We start from the raw sequence: 15,252 nt of genomic DNA on the forward strand, positions 1-15,252 counted from the left end.
CAAGGCAGGACCCAGCCCTGGACAGGATGCCATCCCATGGGCCAGCACACTCACACACACACACACACACACACACACACACACACACACACACACACTGACTCAGACTGGGACCATGTAGACACATCAATTCACCTAATGGGTTAAACTTTCGTTCATTGCTAAAACTTTGTCACTGCTGTTTCCAGTGGGGGCGTGGCTAAGCAAAGTGTTTTGAGCTGCATATGTGCCTGCATGAAACTCGCTCCTCATGTTCTGATAATCTAGAGGGCATTTTTACAGGGCTGTGGATTCTTGCATGTGTAATATCACTGAGAGCTAATAGAAAGGCTATGTCCAAACCTGTGTGTTTATGGGTGATAATTACCCGTCTAGACATTTTCAGTGTCTTGCTTTAAATATTAAGCTATATTAACTTGTTAAGTATACCTGTGGCAGGTCAGGTGCGGTGGCTCAAGCCTGTAATCCCAGCACTTTGGGAGGCCGAGGCGGGTGGATCACGAGGTCAAGAGATCGAGACCATCCTGGTCAACATGGTGAAACCCTGTCTCTACTAAAAAAAATACACAAAAAATTAGCTGGGCACGGTGGTGCGCGCCTGTAATCCCAGCTACTCAGGAGGCTGAGGCAGGAGAATTGCCTGAACCCAGGAGGCGGAGGTTGCGGTGAGCCGAGATTGCGCCATTGCACTCCAGCCTGGGTAACAAGCGCGAAAGTCCATCTCAAAAAAAAAAAAGTATACCTGTGGCATGTGGAAGGAAACCAGAGTATCTATAGAAAGCCCATAAACTTCAGACGAGGCAGTGGCCCTGGCCGGAAATTGATTTTTCTTTTCTGATCAATGTTACAATGAAATGATGGTGAAGAAACAACTTTATTCTAGAACGTTCTGTATATCTCTTCTGTTCCCATCACTTAATATATACTATGGTCATTGTATTTACACATATCATATTACATCTACATATCTAACGCTGAGAGGAGTAAGTGCTCTGTGAACGGTAGCTATCATGATGTAATCATCACGTCACTTTCAAGGCTCTGATCTGGGAACCTGGCATAGAAGCAGATACACAGTGGACTTGCCACAAAACTTTATGGAATTAAAATTGCAAAACCATGTGAGCCAACAAATGAATAAATCACACATGAGGTTAATGGAAAATTTAAAATATCATTTTATAATATAATGAAATAGGTCACTGCCCTTATCATCCTTGATTTAATCTTATCTGAAAAGTCCGTAAGATTTCAAGCCAAAAATTCCAATCTTTCTGATATGGGATTAGGGCAGAAGTGAGGCTTGTCTAACCAGAAAATTGTTCAGGAGCAGAGATTTAAATGCACAATTAAACTGTCAATACAGATTTACTGGCCAGTGAGATTTATAATGGTTGGGAAACAGGGCTGAACAAACTATGCAGTTCAACTATTCGTTATTCGAAGACCCTGTATTCGTTTCCTGTAGTGGCTGTAACAAATTGCCTCAAATTTACAGGTTTGAAGCAACAGGCATTTATTATCTTACAGTTCTGGAGACTGGAAGTTTGGAATCAATGTCAATGGACCCAAATTAAAGTGCTGGCAGGGACGTACTCCCGCTGGAGGCTCCAGGGAAAGGCCCATACCTTTCCTCTTCCAGATCTTGGTTGTCACTGGCATTCCTTGGCTTGTGGACCATTACTCACATCTCTGCTTCTGTGGTCACAGAGACATCTCTTGTCTGTATCAGATCTCCCTTGGCATCTCTCTTACAGGGACACTTGGGATTGCATTTAGGGCCTACCCAGATAATCCAGGAAAATCTCCTATCTTAAGATCTTTAAGTAAATCATATCTGCAAAGTCTCTTCCATATAAAGTAACATTTAAAGTTTCCAGGAATAGGACATGATATCTTTGGGGTTATTATTCAGCCATAGGACAAATCCCAACAATGATTTTCTAATCTGCCCTGAATCACTCATTAAAAATGGTCATTTTATATAATATATTGCAGATTTTACTAATGCTGGATGGATACACCTAATTTTTTATGTGCAGCTGTGATGTAGCAGTAGCACATCTATCATTGACTACTGTTCAGCACACTGATAGAAAGCTCTCTCTTGCTCTCTCTTCTCCTCTCACCCTTCCTTTCTTTTTTCTTTTCTTTCTTTCTTATCTTCAGGAAGTTCCTGCAAGTTAGATGGCCAACTAACTGGTCTTGTATCCATATTTTGTTCAAAAAATTATTTTCAACCAATATTTCTAAGTTGGATTTTCATGAATTTTACACGCACGTACAAACTGGATATGTAAATAGTATCAAGTGGTAAAACAGTTATCTGAATTATTTCAACATATTTTAATTATATTTAAAATGTATTGATATAATACAGAATGCATGTAGTCAATGCTCAATACGTGGTTTACTGCAATTGGGTTTGGTAGACGGCAGTAAATTAAAGAAGAGAAACTATAAGGCCACACTGGCTCTTCCTGAAGCATTTAAATAATCCCAACATACACTACACTTAAACTCAATTCCAAGTCGCTCTCACTTCATTCTAGCTTCTTTCTTTAATTAACAAATGTTTACAAATCCTTTAATTACATGTTTAGAAACTCTGACAATGAAATTTGTTATTACAGCAAATGTGCTTTTATATCCCGCTCAGTAACAACTCGTATTTTATCATCAGTAAAATAACAGAGAATGTAAACATGTTTGTCTATAAATTTAGAAACAAGATGAAGATGCGTTAATTTTGTGTTAGCCTTCTGTCTTCCAGACTGACTCTTAAGACTAGTGTCCTCATCCTAAATTTACTTTTTACCTCTGTTTTGAACCCTTGTATTAAGTAGCAGGAATTTGATGTAAATGTACTCGAATACTAATATTGGAAAGGTATGACAAAAAGTATTCATTCCAGTCAGGGTTATCTGGTAAGTTTCTGTTTTTCTTTTGGCTTTTTTTGTTTTTACAGACAATTGAAAATTCTCCGCATTTCACTGATAATTGTCCAAAATTAACCCAAAATATGCTATGTCCAAAGTGGCAGTCTAAAAGTATGTGTAACCTTGGTGTTCTCAACAAAGTCTTTTGGACACATATAGCCAATTCTTCACATACACCACTGTTCATAACAGATATTAACACACTTAATCATGTCACAATCATTTCAGAATTATCAGGCATTAATGTCATGTACCCGTAATCATAAAAATTAATTATTTTTAGAACTTTCTAATACATAATCATTTACTTCATGTTCACTGTGCATGCATTTCAGGCAAGTATGTTTCTCTCTTGCCTTCCTGTCTGTAGGTCTCTCTACATCAATGTTGTACAAGCTTGTTCACAAATTCATTTTCTATCTCTATGACCTTTTCTTATCTGCTCTTCCTCTTTTGCTTCCTATCTTGCTCAACAATACAGCAACCACCCATACATTTAAAGCAGAAACCTGACACCTACTTCAGATTCTGAATTTAAACACTCTCATTTGTTTACAGTCTGATAGTGAGAAGGCTCGTGTGGTCTAAAGATCTGTCATTAAAAGAGGACACTGACTGGCTGATTTCCAGATTCATCAAACCTTATTGAGTGTCTCCACTGTGCCAGCCAATGAAATGGGCAGTGAGGATGCTCAGCTGTATCAAATACAGGTAGTGTACCTGGATCTGCAGATGTCAGATATATAAATAAATGAGTAACACTGGATGGCTTATGATAGAAATATGGGATAAATAAATGAGCAGCAAGATCTAACTGGGGAGGGTTAGGAGGCAGGAAAGGCTACACAGAGTGGTGCAATTCCTCTGTCTAAAACATGATACAGGATCTGTATATTCACTCAACAATTCATCCAAAAACAATTGTGATGTGTCTGGAAGAACAACAAGAATGATTAACATGATTCAGGAATTCACCATGGGATGAATAATCCAATATTTTAAAAACGAATTATTTCACACGATTGTTTACTGAATTGGAGAGCTTAATTACTAAAGGGATCACTCACTATATACCTCAAATAGTAAAATTAAAAGACAGGTCTAGGGCCCGTAACGAGGTAGAAGCTAAAAATATATTTTTGGGGTCATTTGCACACAAGTAGCAATTGACACTGGATAAGGATTGATCCTCCACAGAGGACCAGTGAGAAAAGTGGAAGTCTGAGGTCAGAGCCCTGGAAAATGTATCAGTATTTACCGGGCAGACGGGAAGACCAGTCAAGGAAAAAATAAACAAAAGGTATCCAACAACATAAGGGAAACAAACCTATGTACGTCTTCAGTGCCATGTTTTTATCATGACAAATACACTTTTATTTTAAAAAATATGTTTTATTGGCCAGGCGCAGTGGCTCACGCCTGTAATCCCAGCACTTTGGGACGCCGAGGCGGGTGGATCACGAGGTCAAGAGATCGAGACCATCCTGGTCAACATGGTGAAACCTGTCTCTACTAAAAATACAAAAGATTAGCTGGGCATGGTGGCGCGTGCCTGTAATCCCAGCTACTCAGGAGGCTGAGGCAGGAGAATTGCCTGAACCCAGGAGGCGGAGGTTGCGGTGAGCCGAGATCGCGCCATTGCACTCCAGCCTGGGTAACAAGAGTGAGACTCCGTCTCAAAAAAAGAAAATACACACACACACACACACACACACACACACACACGTTTTATCCTCAAAAATATTAATAGTTACATAAATTGATAGAGTGTAATATGACATCGGGTTTATCTTTGAATCTTCCTTCTTTTTCTATTAACAGCACCCTTCATTACATTCTAAAAATCTTTCCTACCTTATTCATCATTCATCACGGTAACAGAGAAAGAGTAAAACATCAAATATGCTTTTTAAGGCTTTCTCTAATATCGCTTCTCCAAATGACATAAAATAAGTCCTGTGTTAGTTTTGGCTTTATTTCTAACAGCATTTCAAACTTGTCACTTAGGAGTAGGTAAGACGAAGGACGGGCAGCAGCAAGGCAAGGGAAGAGAATGCCTCAAGAAGACAAGGGCCAATGCCTGAGTAAACGACAAATCGGTGACCTCACCCAGCGTGGTTCAGTGGAGCAGGGGGGTGATCTCAAATCACAATGGGAACAGGGGAGGAGAGGAGGAAAAGACATGGAGTTGTGGTGAGACTGAGGAAGTGTCTATGAAGGTAAAGTGAAGAGAAACAGTAAAACCACTTTTTACCTATTATGGGACAGTGCAAAGAAACTAGAACATACCTGTTGGCTGAGGGAATGGAGCCAATGAGAAGGAAAAGTTTAAAGACAGAAGAGTAGTAAACTCTACGGAATTAGGTTAAAAGAACTGTAAAAAGGTGGAATTACGCAAAGAAGGGGTACCAAGAGCACAGTGTATTCAGACACAGACTGACCGGAACAGTCTAACTCTGCAGTCCCTGTGACTGCTTTTATGCTACAATGGCAGAGTTGAGTACTTGTAACAGAGACCATATGGCTTGAAAAGCCTATAACATTTACTATTTGGTCCTTTACAAAAAAAAGTCTGCCAACCTCTGCGTCTGCTCCAAGCTATTAACTCTTCTTTGCAGTGAAAATATGTAAGTTTGATAGATGTGTTTTCTATGTTTTCATTCAAGTTATTAAAGATTCCGACCCCAACAGAGTCTAATCCAAAGCACCAATAAAATCTCTTCACCTCCCTCTTGACTAACTTGAATCTATTAGTTATCACTAGAAGGATGAAAATAATAGGTTATTGGCATCCAGGCTACAACCATTCTCCCCAAGGTTTCTGTAGTAAATGCTGTCAATTTCTGGTTGAAATATATACATACTTTGGGGCAATATCGTTTCCAGTTTATGAACCTGGCAAAGACATTGACCTGGTAAACCTATCAGACATATAAGCTGAACTTCCCTTTATGGCTCAAGGTCATTATTTTTAAAACCAACAACTTGACCGGTCTATAATATAGTTATTCCCCAGCAACATATGAAGTCAGGTTGGAACTATTTTCACCTTATTTAATAAGAAGCCTCAGCCAGATAGGCTTGTTTAGGTCTTATGAATGCTTTTCAAGACCTAGAAATATAAGAGAAGGCAGGAAAACTAGTAGCTGTCACTTCTCAATGCTAATAGTGTGAATAACTCGAACCAATTCTCTTATTCATGCTAATACCCTCCTCTTAATCTGCTGTGGATATGAGACCCACATAAAGCAGGGTGGTGTAATTACAAGGAAAGGAAGGACTGATGGGCTTTTAGTGTTTACCCCATGATCCTTATGAACCCGTTTATACATTCTGTGTATAAACTGATTTCACTTTTAAGTAGATTTGTTGCATATTCGTTAGTTCATTTGGTTGCATTTTCCATAGCTGAGGTTGCTAAACAGCTACATTTTATAAAAGTAGGTGGTTGCTATATTGCTTATCAAATGTTTCAATGAAATGTAGAACTTGTGAGCATCTTCTCAGATTGGATCTGAAAAGACTTTGTCAGAACCAACATAGCACATTCAACACCGCCGCACACCCCGCGAACATCTCTGAGCTCTTCAGTCCAGAGAAGGCATGCTACCTTTCCAATCTTAAATATGCAGGATCCTAATAGAGACAACATAGCGACTATAGTTAATAACAATGTACTTATACTTGAAAATTGCTGAAAGAGTAGATTTTAAGTGTTATCATCACACGAAAAAAGAGAGTATGTAAGGTAATGAATGTTGATCTGTCTGTTCTAGTTGACACTGCATACATCTGTCAAAACAACATGTTGTGCATGATAAATATATACAATTTTTGTCAATTAAAAATAAATTAATAATAAAATATGGCCAGGCATGGTGGCACGTGCCTGTGGTCCCAGCTGCTTGTGGAAGGCTGAGGTGGTGGGATTGTGTGAGCCCAGGAGGCCAAAGCTTCAGTGAGCCTTGATGATGCCACTGCACTCCTGCTTGGGAGACAGAGCAAGACTCTGTCTCAAAAAATAAATAAGTAAAATAAAATTTTAAAAATGAATTCCAATATATAAGTCTTCAAATCCCATTTGCTTACTTTTTTTTTTTTTTTTTCTATCATGGTGCCCACAAATCTTCCCCCAAAACCAGAGGTTCTCAGTCCTGGCTGTATATTAGAATCAGCTGGAGAACTTTAGAAAATTTATCCATGCCCAGGCCCCATTCTATTCAAACTAAATCTAAATCCCTGTGCTTTGGCACAAATGTTTCTAAAAGCTTCCCAGGTGCTCGTGACAGGCACTGAAGGATGCGACCCACTGCTAACCTTAAGACTTTGTGATCCTCGGGAGCCCCTGGAACAAGCCTTTCTCAGTGTGTGTGAGGATAGAGAGCTGACTTTCATGCACTCTGAGAGTCTAGAGGACACCAAGATAACCTTTTATTGCCCCATGATTTTTCCACAGCTGTCCCTGGACATGCAAATACTATCTCTCATTTTTTTTTTTTTTAGATATGTATTGAGTAGAGGTGAGGAACCAGGATGTTGAAAAGTAAAAAAAGGAGAGAAGGAAAGGAAGAAAGAGGAAGAAAAAGAGGGAGAGAGAACAGGAATATTGCTTCATTCTAAAAATGGGTATTAATAATGGCTGATCAATATTTTGTGTATTTAAAATGGAGAACTCTATAAATATTTATTGAGTTTACTTGTTCCGGCTCTGAGTTGAAGTCCTGGATATCCTTATTAATTTTCTGTCTCGTTGAGTGTAAATCTCGTTATGGGTCTTGCTTACTTTTATAGACAAAGCGCTCCCTCCAAAACTGTTTGTCATCATGAACATACTCTACAAAAAATATGCTCAAGTAAAATCCCTAACATCTGAGAAAGATGACTTCTCATGATGAAAGACAGCTCCCATGCCTGGGCTGTGAGGATTCCACAGACCATTCCACCTTCTAATTATATAAAAACCACTAAACTGCACACCCCACAAATCAAAAAACACACAATATTAATCTGTCAATATTAAAGTTAATATAGAGATGTCAGCACACCAGAGGGATGGAGGAAGAGACACAATAATGTGCATTATCAATGGTCATAAGAAACAAAGCACGCTTTATTCTTGCTCTGGGAAAAAAATAAAACTCATCAGAAGAAACTATTTCTTCCTGTACGTGCAGTTGTGCACTTTGCTGTCCTGTGGGCTTCCTCCTTCAGTTTTGATTTACATTTGGTTCTGATATACTGTATGAGGAGGCAGAACATTTTTGCTGCACTTTTGTATTGGATTCTTTCCTTTTTGCTATAACATTATATATTGCCATAGCTTTTTGCTAGAACAGTCCTTCACATGAAAGTATAAAAATGCTCCCTTTTAAATTGCATTAATTCTAAAATGTAGCTATTTAAAAACAAACTTAAAGTGTTGTCACACACTAGACAGGTTACCTGCATAATTTGCATTACCTTATTGAGACCATAGATACAGTTACAAAATATTATCTGCTGTGCTGAGCTGCAGAGAGACAACCAGCGTGAAGGGACCTCAGGGATATCGTGAGGGCACCAAGGATTTGGGGATTTTGGTTTAAGGAAATCATTCATGCCCCCACTATTATATTAAAAATGAAATGATTCCATCTGTATTCACGTCCCTCGGGCGGCAGGGATGCAGGAAGACTGGCCCTGATCACAGCCTCAGCCTGGCAGACTCTTCGGGAGCACTAGCACCCAGCGGTCAAGCACAGAATGGACGTCTCTGCCTAAATTACACCTTTCAATGGCTTCCCACTGCTGTCAGCACAATGCCCAACCTCCCTACATTATTCCTCACGTCTGTCGCTGGTGGACACTTGTTTACCTGTGTTCTCACCTGGAAATCCTGGCGAGTGCTGTTCCCTCCCCCTCCTCCCTCTCACTGCACCCAACTTCTGAAATGACTTGTCCAGAACCAATACGTCATGGTCAACCCCTGCTCACAGCTTCCACCCAGCAATCATCCCTGAGCTCTTTCAGTCCACGGAAGGCATGATGGATTTCAACGTTTTGAAAATCAAGAATCCTGTTACATACAATATGGTTACTATAATAATAATGTATTGCGTCTTGAAAACTGACAAGGAAGCAGACTTTAAGTGTTATCGCAAAAATATGATAAATATGTGAGATAATATATATGTTCATTAGCTTGACTCAGCCATTTGATACTGCAGAGATATTTCAAAACAATATGCTGTACAGGATAAATTTAAACAATCTTTATTTGTCAGTTAAGACTAAATAATAACATTCTTTTTAAAGAACCCTAACACATAAGGTTTCAAATCGTGCTTTCCTTACTTTTACATGCAAGGCAGCATGTCCTTCAGCCTCAGTTCAGACACCACTTCCTCCAGGAAGCCCTTCTCAATTCCTCAAGTCTATATTTGGTGCTCCTTGTGAATTCCTATCTCTGTGTGTTTCTTTCACTAAAGCACATGTCACACACTTTAGAACTTTCACACTTAAATTGCAAAATACATTTTCTCCAAACTCTTATGATGAACACACATATGTGAAAAAGAAGTGTGATGATACCTGCGGAGCTATTCTGTTGGGGAAGGGGTGGAGAAGCTGATGCTATACACGTTCAGCCTCCTTAGCACCTGTGCACCGACCTCTACAACACTTCTGGAGAATCTTGGTACTCTACAGAATGCGTCTGAAAGATGTGTACAATACAGTGGAACTGACAACATATTTGTCTATATTGTTCACCAGGCAATACATTCAAAGAGGTCAGGAACCATATGTGTTTTATTCGTATTGTGCCAGATGCTCAGATACCTAGCACCGTATACAGTTGGCATTAGGGATGTTGGAAATCATCATTGAATACATGAATAGTAGTTACAGCAGGGGGTAGCAGTAGAACTTAGGATAAGGAACTATTTGTCTGCTACCTTTCATCTTTAGAAGACAGTTAAGATCAAGTAAAGAATGATCTGAAAAGAGAGAGGCTTCAAAGAGACCAGATAGCTCAGACATGAACTCACCTTCACCCTCAAGTCATCTGAATTCTCTGAGAATGATCAGTGTATTCCCTGAATGGCATGGCACTGATGAGGTAGAAACATTCTATACCTGGTTCATCCATCTAAAAGATTTTCCTATTTTAATAAAGGGAAGGATTTTATTAAGGTGTTCTAGAATGCCTTTTTACAGTAATCTGACTTCAACAATTAAGTTCAAGATTAATTTCCAGAAGGAAGATGATTTACATTATCACTCAGCTCTTAAGGACAGAGGCAGAAATATGTGTATCTTTCTAGACTCTTAGAATGACAGGGCTCTGAGACCACATATGGTCAAAGTCCTTCGTGACATCAAGTTTATACTTAGTACTAGTCATTAGCGACCAGGGACTCTGTGGGCTCTGCTCCAATGTTTGACTGTATTGTTTGAAACAAGACAGTTTTTCTTTCATTCACTGAAAGGGAAAATCTTGTAGCAAAAATTACTGTCATTTAATAAACTCACTATTGTCATTAATGTAACTCACAAACTAGTCGCATCCTCCACTACACAATATACAGACACGTGGCTAAACTCTGTTCGTTAAAAGAGTTTCTATAAAATGATATTATCCATGGCGGCAAGTCAAAGTCCATTACATTTAAAATATGTAATCACCACTATGCTTTCTAAAATCATAGACTTTAATATACCTCGAGTAGAACAAAAAATATACACAGAGATGAACATAAAATGTTAACACCAATTTGATTCTCTGATTTCAGACACTTTAAAAATAATTTATTGATAATGTTCTCTGTTTTGCTGCCTTCTCTTTAAGCTCTGATCTTCTCACTTAAGTCAAAGTGCTGTCGTCAACTATGGCAATGGAAAACCACATTAAGAAATGAGCTTACCTACTTTAAAATCAAAGACAGCACAATTACTAACACTACAGGTCTACCGCTAGATAATAATCATGTAACAGATGATTCAAGTACTATTATGTTAACCAAAGAGAACTAATTTCAGAACTGTTTACCACCAACACCTGTACCTTCTAAAAGCAGCAAAAGGTCAAGAAAATGAAGAGTGCATCTATATTCTTCATCCCATAGGCAGGAAGTTCTATCTGGTTAGATTTTAAGATAGATAAGTAATACTGTCAGTTAATTGCTACCTGTACACTTCTTAATCCACACTCTGAGCGACACTTAGTTGTGGCCAGTTATTACAAAAGCACCAACGGTGTAGGCACTAAAATTAGAATATGCAGCTGCTACTGCTAAATTGATTTTCTTTGTGACCAGAGGCAGAAATGGGTATCAAAAGTAAATCAGTCTGAGAAGAAGAATAAATACGATATAAGGAAGCATAAACATTCTATTAAGCAATATAAATTATTACAGTTTAATCTTTCTTACAGAGCCTTATGTCCTCCTGGAGAAGGGCAACAAATTCAATTACCGTCCTTCATTAGGCCACATTAGCTATTCTGCAGCTAGAAGGGCTCTGCAAATCTCCCTTCAGAACAAGAATACCCTATGATGGAGAGTTCTGGAAGGCCAAGACACAGCAGCAGAACAGCTTCTTTAATGTGCAGAAGGAGACTATCATTTGGCAACCCTAACTATGTATTTTCAAGTTATTTCTTAGCTACTTCAATTTCCTGGAGCTATTAGGCGTGCCGTATCAGGTTGTGGGGTTTTATTGTATTAGACTGGACAGGATAAAACACACCTCATGTCCTGAACAGGACACCTGGCTTCTTTGTTCCTTTCTTCACCCCAACATTAAGCAGCAACTCACAGGGCCCGTGGGAAGAAATGAATAGCATTCAAGTACATCTATCATCAGGTAATCGTTTCTAAAACTCCTATACAAAGGTCACTTCTAATTTTTTGCTGTGATTTCCTGTCATTTGCAATCTGAGAGCCAGGTCTTCTAAATACCCTAAATTAATGTTTAGAAACTCTCATTTTCTATTTATTCCCTAATTATGCTCCATGTTCATGTCCTACTCAAGCTTATATCATATCTTAATCTGATAGTCAAATGAGCAAAAACGTTGTCTTCTTCAATAAGTCATTAGAGAAATTTGGGAGAGAAGATTGAAGATGTCTGAAATCAGAATAAGGTTTTAATTTATTAAGTTACGACTTTCTCTCTGTCAGCTATGGTCACTAAGACTTTTTCCAGGTGTTGCCTAGAATGTTTTCAAAGCCCCCTTACTCTTATTCTTTTACCAAAACTCTATGCCCATGTTTCTCAATCATTTCTTCACAACTGCTGACCTCAGTCCCCTGAAAGACTCTTTTCAGACTTTTTTCTGCTTACTCTCCCTCCCTGTGAATGTTAATACCACAGAAATGTATATCCATTTCTATCTGCCACCCCTTTGAAGGAACGCAGACCGTTGCAATATCTGACTGTGTTCACCCTCTAAGATCCAATTTCACCCCACTGGGGACAATATTGCCCCTCTTGAAGAATGCATGCTCATTTAAGAAAATGCTGCCATTTGAAAATTTTCTCAATAATCCATTATGAATATTAACATTTTTTACTCTATATAAAACAATTTTTAATGTGTAACTATCTTTTTCTCCTTCCTAGTCTTATATGTAAAATGAGATTGACATTGAGGAAAGCACTGAGCAATCAGAACTCATCAGAGAGTGAGAGAGTGTGTGTGTGTGTGTGTGTATATACGTGTGTACGTGGACTGTGAAAGTAATTGCAAAACAGTTTTAACTAAAATAGGAAGAAATGAGAAATCCAGGGTAGTTTTTGAAACTTTCAGAAAACAAAGAATTTCTCATATGTACTGGACAGATGTATAGAGATGTATAGAGTTTTAGCAATGGAAACTAAAATGAGATTACTCTTTTTAAAAAATAAATAAATAAATAAAACCCTGCTGAGCTACATAACTTGGTTTTAGTCAGAATCTTGGGTTAATGGGCAATGGTTTCAAGCTTTTCATTTTCTGTCCTTGACTTCTTGTAACTGATACTTGGGAGGCTGAGGATTACAAAATTATGGCTATGAAGTCATGCAAATTATAAATGGAATTTTACTCCATGTAGCCAAAAGGACATATAAAGTGCAAATAATAACAAACTTAAAAGATCAACTAGGAGATCTGTCTCTCATGGATACATTAAAGAGTAAAAACAAAAAACCCACAAAGGTTTGGTGTCCGCCCTTAACCTTAAGTTTTGTAAAAAAAAAAACCAAAAAACAAAAAAACAAAATTTTTAAGTGCTTTTAACTAAGACAAAGAGTTGTCAAAAATGCACAGCTGGAATCTTTTACATAAAAACACTATGAAAAAGTAAAATGACTCTGTGGCTTCCCCTGCTACACATCTACACCACTTCATATCCATAGTCTCCTCATCATCAGATACTTCAATGAAATCTTGGTTTTCCTGCAAAGTCCAAAAGTAATTTAGTAAATTTCAAATTAAGGACATACCAAGGAAGAAACTGATAGGGGAGTAAGATGGCTGATGTGAATTTACCAAGACAGTCAAACACTACCAGCTGAAACAGTGAAGCCATCAACACCTGCTCGGTGGTCTCCTTGAGAGATGTGTTAGGACTTTAAGCAAGGAGGAGAGAAAGATAACTGATGTAGGGAAAAAAAAGATCCAAAAGCCTATGGGTCAGTTCAGGTAGATGGCAGAACAGCTGCAAATTGCTGGGAACGTGACTACAGAAGGTTAAACCAACTTCGGATTTAGATGGAAGCCTCAGAAAGTAAATAAACTCAACTGAGAGTCTTTGGAACCAGTAAACCAGGTGTCGTCTAGAGTAAAGGAAAACAGACAAGCTGGCTTGGGACCTGACTGAAGACAGCTGTTTGGGAGCTTTGCTCCTGACAAATAGTTGGAAGGCTTTCTCTGCAGGGAAACTAGCAGCAGAAGCGCGGTGCTCTTGGGGTAGTGATAAAACCCCAGAAGCCCTAGTCTCCCAGGCGCTGAGCTTCTGAGTCAGGGTCAACTTCAGTAGGAAAGTCACTTAGGGCCATAGGGCAATAGGCTGCACACCGCCTTCTCCTGAAAATAAGTAACATATGGATAAATTGCCACCGTTCCAGACATAAGTTCTGGACTGAAACGCACGGTTTCTCTTCTCCCTACTTAAAATAAATAAATAATAAAATAAAATAAAATAAAATAAACGTATATTACCCAGAGAAAGCTACTCTTGAGTCCTTCCATCTATCAAAATTGCCCGAGAAAGGTTGAGTCCGACCAAGGGGTGGCGCAGCGTGCAACTTTCGGCAACTCGGGGCTGAGGCACCGCATCCTGGTCCCGGAGACCTGGACACCATCACGACCTACCTGGGGCGCAGCAAGACGAGCCACCCGGCTTATCCTATTCCACAGCGCGCGTCCCACGTTTCTCAGCCCCGTTCCGGAAACGCAGCTGTCCCAGGCGTGGGGACAGGCAGGAGACCTCCCTCCCCTGACAGTGCATTCGGCCCGAGTTCATTTGAAAGATCCGAAATGAAGGGGGCGGCGGGGGGGACACATGCAAGGACAGTAACCAGAGCAAACAGAACTTTTTAAGTTAAAAAGTGAACGGGGTTCTCTTACCGTCGCGCCGGAGGTTGGCGTGGCGCAAAGCTTTGGTGGATGCGCCCTGCGGGGCTGCAGAAGCGTCCCGACAGCCGCAAAAGTCGGCGCAGATCAGGGTGTAGACGAAGACGAGCCGGTGCATTTGGGATCCGCGACCTGGACACACCGTCGCTCCGAGGAAAAGCCGGACTCCGCTCCCGGGACCGCCTCCGGGCTCTCCGCAAACTTCCCGCGCGCCCAACCTTCCGGGCGGGTGTGGACGCCGCGCTTCCCCGCGGTGCGGGGCCGACACACGGCGGCGGGAGCAGCAGCGGGTTGGCGTCGGTTCCCCCCTCCCAGGCGCGCACCTCAGCCGCCGGCTTTCCCAGGCCCGGCCTAAGCGCGCTCCGCCGCTGAGCATGCCCAGTGCGACCTCCGGCCGGACTCTCCCCGCGGCCCCGGGCTCTGCCCTCCCCGCTGCACGTTAAAGGGAGCGGCAGGAGGAAGTGGGACAGGCCGGACTCCCGGTACTTCCCCGGAGGTGACTGGCACGTCCAGCCACGGGCCGCAGCTCTCCGCCCTGACGGCGGTGCGATGCGGGGTGTCATTTTTACAGTGACCAAAATGAGACTCTACTTAGTTAACGTTTCACCGTGTATGTGAAAAAATACAGTCACAGAGGGGCTGAGTTCTGAGTTTTTCTTTGAGCTCGGGTCAGCGTGAAGTTTGGGTGAGTCAAGGATACTTTCTCGGGGAATA

General features: G+C 40.4%; 1 protein-coding gene across 3 annotated transcripts in view; it reads right to left on the bottom strand.

Annotated features, from left to right (window-relative positions):
* Nucleotides 1-14,953, bottom strand: part of PDGFD (platelet derived growth factor D) — a 244,740-nt gene extending 229,787 nt beyond the window's left edge. For all 3 annotated transcript variants that reach the window (XR_013522796.1, XM_002754357.7, XM_002754356.7), the window contains exon 1: nucleotides 14,533-14,953. Coding sequence is in view for 2 of the 3 variants with exons in the window: in XM_002754357.7 (XP_002754403.4) it covers nucleotides 14,533-14,914 (382 nt within the window). In the remaining variant the exon portion in view is untranslated. The remainder of the gene's footprint in view (nucleotides 1-14,532) is intronic.
* Nucleotides 14,954-15,252: the final 299 nt, after the last annotated feature.

Source organism: Callithrix jacchus, chromosome 10, assembly GCF_049354715.1.
Source record: "Callithrix jacchus isolate 240 chromosome 10, calJac240_pri, whole genome shotgun sequence".
In the NCBI taxonomy this organism is placed as follows: Eukaryota; Metazoa; Chordata; class Mammalia; order Primates; family Cebidae; genus Callithrix; species Callithrix jacchus.